Below are 6,000 nucleotides of genomic sequence, written 5' to 3' on the forward strand. Positions count from 1 at the left end.
GCCTGGGCTCACATGTAGCATTCTTGGGCACGTCAGCCGTAGCCAAGGGTGGGAGTGGACTACCTGGCCCGGGAGAAAGTGTGTGTGCCGAGAGGAGAACCCACAAAACCCATCTAGGAAGGAAGGGGTCCTGCTACAGCCTGGGTAACTGCAGGGGTGTGGGGCAAGGGGCAAGGGGCGAGGCCAGACCCCAGTGGCTGAGGAATCACCAGGCAGCAAGACAGTAGCAGATTCAGACGTGGTGGAAGAGACGTCCGGGGCCACGGAGCCTTGCGGAGCCATCTGGAGGAGGATGCTGACGGCATTCAGGGGTGCCCGGTGAGGTACCGCTCGTTAGGGGGCGGGTGGCCCAGAAGCCCTTTGGGAGGCTGGCGGGTGCTGTGATGTGGCCACACCGTGGCTGGGGCCCGGCTGGGGCGGCGTCGGTTGAGAGTGGCGACAGACGGTGACGGCTGTGCCGAAGTGGCGTGGAGACTTGGCTGTGGACGCTGCTGGGGTTCCTGCTCAGGGGACGACGTGGGCAGTTCCCTGCTCCCCTGGAGGAAGGGAGGAGGGGCAAGCACTTGGGCCATGGGTACCCTTGGCCACTGCCTGCTGTGTCCTGGGGCCTTGGGAGGCCACAGACTTCCTTATGCTCTTCTTGTAGGCCTCCTGCCATGTCCACCATGCTTTGGGCATCCTTAGGACTGGCTCTCTCCCCACTTCCCCACCCAGTGGAATACGGCTCTTCATTCCCTCACTCATGGCACCTCCTGGCATCAGCCGCATTTTCTCCGGCAGGTGCCCATCTCCTGGCACCCACCACCTGTCCTCAGGAGGGTCTGCCTGGGTGCTGCTAGAGCCTGCCTCGCCCCTCTGACAGGAAGGAGCGCTTCGGCACTGGCCGGAAGGGCGTCCTGGAGCCCAGACCCTGCTCTGGGCTCAGGCCAGGCGTCTCCACTGCACTCCCCAGCACCTGTCCAGTTCTCTCTGCCTTCACAGCTTGGCTGTGGTCCTGCCGACTTGTCAATATGCTTCTGTCACACCGGAGACCCTGGGCACACCCACATGGTTCCACTGAAACTTAACCCTTGGGGTAGGGCTAAGCAGGATTCTCTCCTGAGACACGAGGTCCTCAGGCCTGGGTCGCCGGGTGAGAGTCGTGGTGGAGCTATACTGGGACCATCCCCTCCGCACCTTACCCTGCACTGCAGCCCCCACCCTAGCATTTCCCTAGCAGTCACCACCACCTGGGCACCCACCACCCCCTTGCAACATCCCCTTGGGTCCCCTCCCTCTCTCCTTCACTGCCGACCCACTTTGCCCCAAAGCCCAGGTGGTGCCAGGGAGATCAGGTGTGGTGGGAGCAGGGAGGGTTTCTTCTGGCTGCTACCTGTTCCCTGAGCCCACCCCAGGTGTCCTTAGAGCCCCTCGCCATGGGGGGTGGGGCGGAGGGAGGCCTGGTTTCAGGAGGCTCTGCTGTGGGTCTGAGCACTGGGGGGGAGGCAGCGGGGAGAGCGGCTGAGGGGAGAAAGCCGGTGGCAAGTGATGGAAGCTGGAAACTGGAACTGAGGTCAAGCGGGGGGGGGGGGGGCAGACAGAGCTGGACCTTTAGGGAGAGGCTGGTCTTGCCCAGGTGGGAGATGAAGAGACAAAGCCTGCACGGAGGGGCGGAAGGACGCCCCGGGTGCCCTGTGCGGCGCGAGACTGGCACCAGTCAGGATAGCGCAGAGGCAGATGGGGGCACCCAGAGGAGGCTCCTCAGCCCGGCAGGGGCAGGGGCAGGGGCAGGGAGGGGGGATGGCAGCTGCAGAGGTCAGTCAGGCCGCAGAGAGGGTAAGGGGGCACGAAGTGTCACCCAAGTGCCAGGTGTCTGCCGAGCACCTGCCACACAGTGTCCCAAGGAAAGCCTGTGGAGGTCACACAGGCAGGCCCGGAAGCCACCCAGATCTGCCCACGTGTGGCCTGCGGGTCCCTTTCCCCAGCAGCCCCAGATGTGCTCTCTCCCGTTGTACCTGACTGAGTTCCTCCCCCAGCGGGTGTCTGGCCAGGGAGACCCGTACCTGGCTGCCATACTGTAGCTGTGACTGTGGGCCATGTGCCTGCTGCGTGGGCCTGGGCTGCTAACACTCTTTCTCATTGCTCTCTCCTGCCCATCTGCATGTGGCTGCTCTGTCTAGCTGCGCGGTGGTCCCGAGCGCCGGCTGTGTAAGTGAGCATGCCCATCCCATGCCTCTCACTGTCCATAGCTGCACCTGGTCACCCTGGTCTCTGCTCCGCTTGGCTTCGTGAGGCTTCTGTGCCACCGACAGCCCCCTGAGGCTTCCCCTGGGCGCAACTGGGGATAGGGACCGAAAGGAGGGGGTGGGAGAGGGGAGTGGGTTTTCTCTGGAGGTGCCCCCAGGTAGGCCTCCCACCATGGCCATGCTGGAGAGGGGCTGCAGGTCTGGGGGTCCTGTCAGGTGATGTTGGGAAGAGAGGCATCATTTGTGTGTGTGTGTGTGTGTGTGTGTGTGTGTGTGCGCACGTGTGCTGCCGTGTCCCTGTCACGAGCAGGCTGCTGCCATTCCTGCCGCTGCTGCTGCATGTCTGCGATGCGTGTGGGTGCCGTCCTGTGCAGGGAGGCCGACTGTCATGGGTGTGTCGCTGCCCGACACCTGCACATGCTGCTGCTCTGTGTGGGCATGAGCGCTGCCTGGTGTCTGTCTCTGACTCATGGACTTGGTCAGTCTGTGCAGCCACCAGCCTTCATCACGACTCAGCCGTCCCTGAAGCCTGCCCAGGTTTCTCTGGGTCTCCTCGGGAGAGCAGAGCTGTGTGTGGGAGTGGGGAGAGGTACTGCCAGTCTTACTGTCCAGGACACGGGCGGATGGGGCAGTGCCCAGAGCCTGTGTCGGAGGCTGTCAGGGATGGGGCAGTCAGCCCTTTGCCACGAGAGGCTCTTTCCTCTGGTGGGCTGCTCTCGGATCCCCATGGAGTGAAGGGGCCCTCTGTTTTTACTCTTTATGTTCCATTCGGTTTAGGGCCCCTTCTCTCCTGGCAGGGCCCTGGCTCTGACCCTGGGGGCCAAACAGAGGGGCCCTATCCTGACCACAGGACCCCACCCTTCTTTCTTCCTGTGGCCCTAAGGCTACCCCCACCCCAGCCCCAGTACCCACCCGACCTGCGTCCTCCTGGCCACTGGCCCCTCTCCCCTCTGCCTGCCCCCACATCTCCTGGCGCCCCTCACCTGGCCTTGACCCCCTCTCCCTCCGCAGGCTCTTCAGCAGCCTCGGTGAGCTGAGCTCCATCTCAGCGCAGCGCAGCCCTGGGGGCCCGGGCGGCGGGGCCTCCTACCCGGTGCGGCCCGGCGGCCGCTACCCCGTGGCGCGGCGCGCCCCGAGCCCAGTGAAGCCCGCGTCGCTGGAGCGGGTGGAGGGGCTGGGGGCGGGCGCGGGGGGCGCGGGGCGGCCCTTCGGCCTCACGCCTCCCACCATCCTCAAGTCGTCCAGCCTCTCCATCCCGCACGAGCCGAAGGAGGTGCGCTTTGTGGTGCGCAGCGTGAGCGCACGCAGCCGCTCGCCCTCGCCGTCGCCGCTGCCCTCGCCAGCGCCTGGCCCCGGCCCCGGGGCCCCCGGCCCGCGCCGGCCCTTCCAACAAAAGCCGCTGCAGCTGTGGAGCAAGTTCGACGTGGGCGACTGGCTGGAGAGCATCCACTTGGGCGAGCACCGCGACCGCTTCGAGGACCACGAAATCGAGGGCGCGCACCTGCCGGCGCTCACCAAGGACGACTTCGTGGAGCTGGGCGTCACGCGCGTGGGCCACCGCATGAACATTGAGCGCGCGCTCAGGCAGCTGGACGGCAGCTGACGCCCCCTCCCCACGTCCCAGCCGCGCCCTGCCGGCAGGGCCCCCCACCCCCACCCCCGGGCCGCGGGCTCGGCCTGCCCCCCACAAAGGCGCCCGGGCCAGGAATGTTGCATGAATCGTCCTGTTTGCTGTTGCTCGGAGACTTGCCCTGTACATTGCTTAGTGCCCTCCCCGGCCGGCGAGTCCCACCCAGCACACGGTCAGGAAGGGCGAGGGCCAGGGAGGCTGGAGCGGGAGAGGGTTGGGGGTGGGGTGCTCCGGCCTGACCATCTCCCGCACAGCTCCTGGTGGCTACTCTCCCAGAGGGGGGGGACCTAGTCCAGCATGCGAGGTCAGGACACACCTTGGTGACTCGGGGGGAGGGGGGAGACTTGGGGTTCTCGGTTGGGGGCCTAGGAGCCCCCCCCTGTTTTGCATATTTTAATCCACTCTATATTTGGAACGAGAAAAGGAACAAATATCTCTGTCCTTAATAGCTTCCCTTCCCCTCCCCTACACCCCCCCCCCCCACTCCCCCGCCACTGGTTCCGCTGCTGCTGCCCAGTCTTCCATCTCTGGCCCCTCACTGCCACTGCCACCCCACATGGGGCGGGGGACGCTCCAGCTGGTCTGGGGTTGGCCAGGGTCCTAGTAGCCCGCCCTGGGGCCCCAGCTCGGCCCTCTCCCCTTGCTGAGCTACAGTGTGCCCCACCGACCCTTCAGGTGCTGCGTGGAGGAGGGGCGGCAGGCGGCGAGTCCTGCTGGGCACTAGCCAGGTCAGGTGGCCTGGGAGACCATTGCCCTGGGGAGGGGCAGGGCCCTGGCATCCGCCCCAGCCGAGTCCCTCACAGGGTCCCTTCCCAGGAGGGGTCTAGCCTCCTCCCCACACTGTTGGGCAACCACAGCAGAGAAGCCTCCCTGCCTCAGACCCCAAAGTCTCCTGTTCCTGCCCTGTGTGTGTGTGTGTGTGTGTGTGTGTGTGCGCGCGCGCGCGCACGCACGTGCGAGTGTGTGAAACTCTGGGTGCGGCTGAGTGCGTCGGAGCCCTGTGTGTGCCTGACTGGAGTGTGGTCCCAACGGGCCACTCTGGACTAGTGTGGGGGCTTCAGCAGTGTGCACAGGGTGCATGTATGGGTATGTCCCTGTGAAAGCACCCCATTTCCACTTCCAAAGAAAGTCAGAGGCACCCTAGGACCTGCTGTTTGCCCAGCCCGTCCTTCCAGAGCCTCGTCTAGCCTGAGCGGGCCTCCTTGGTGAGGCTCTGCTGCTTGGACAGGCTCCCAAGAGCCCTTGGAGGCAGTGCCCCGCCCCCCACTGGGCTTCGGGGGTGGGGGGATCATAGAGGACCCCTAGAGTCAGGCCACCGCAAGCCCTGGGGAGAGGCAAAGACCCCAGAGGGCACCCCAGCCCCCCTTACTGTGACTCCTCACACTCAGCAATGACCTGTGGGGTGGGGGGCCCTGGGACGTTTTTAAACCTAGGGTTTGGAGTCTGGACTAAGCTCCATCCACGTCACTCACAAGTTTCTGTTTATATTTCTAGCTTTTTTTAATAAAAAAAAAAAAAACAGAAAACTGAAGTTTTCACAGCCCAGGGGCCTGGCACGCCGGTCTGTGCCCGCCTGCCCCGCCCTGGCCCACCGGCCCCATTCCCTGGGCAGAGTCACACCCAGTAACCCTCTCACCGACAGACCAGGTCACACACAGCAGCAGTCACTGTAACAGACTGCCACATACACCCTCAGTCTCACACTCACCTGTGGGTTTTTGGTTCCGTTCAATTTGGGTTTTTAACTTTACAGGGTCAGTCCCGCTTCACCCCTCCTTTTGTATGGAGTTCCATCCGGGGGATTTCACCCCTGCTCCAGTCCTGAGGCCTCCTGACCCTGACGTTGTGATACACCCCACAGAGATCTATGTTTCTTATATTATTATTATTGATAATAATTATTATAATATTATTATGTAATAAATTTATAAGAAATGAAGCCGTCTCTCAGTTGCCTGTTTGAGGAGGTATTGCGAGCACAAACTGCTGTCCCCTGAATGGGACGAACCTCAGCCTTGACACGAGCATTCGGCCACATGCACTGGTGACTCTCAGCCCTGTCTCAGTCTCCTCGTTGACCCCACGTCCCCATGCCAGGCTTCTCTTCGCATCTCTTCCGGACTCCTGCTGGGCCTCAGCTCACGC

The 6,000-nt window shown here is 63.6% G+C and overlaps 1 protein-coding gene across 1 annotated transcript in view; it reads left to right on the forward strand.

Moving 5' to 3' along the window:
• The window catches only part of SHANK3 (SH3 and multiple ankyrin repeat domains 3), a 51,781-nt gene extending 45,987 nt beyond the window's left edge, over positions 1-5,794 (forward strand). The window contains 1 exon segment of the mRNA XM_045465180.1: positions 3,237-5,794. Coding sequence (XP_045321136.1) covers positions 3,237-3,828 — 592 coding nt within the window. The 3' untranslated portion in view covers positions 3,829-5,794.
• The last annotated feature ends 206 nt before the right edge of the window (positions 5,795-6,000 follow it).

This window comes from Leopardus geoffroyi, chromosome B4 (assembly GCF_018350155.1).
Source record: "Leopardus geoffroyi isolate Oge1 chromosome B4, O.geoffroyi_Oge1_pat1.0, whole genome shotgun sequence".
In the NCBI taxonomy this organism is placed as follows: Eukaryota; Metazoa; Chordata; class Mammalia; order Carnivora; family Felidae; genus Leopardus; species Leopardus geoffroyi.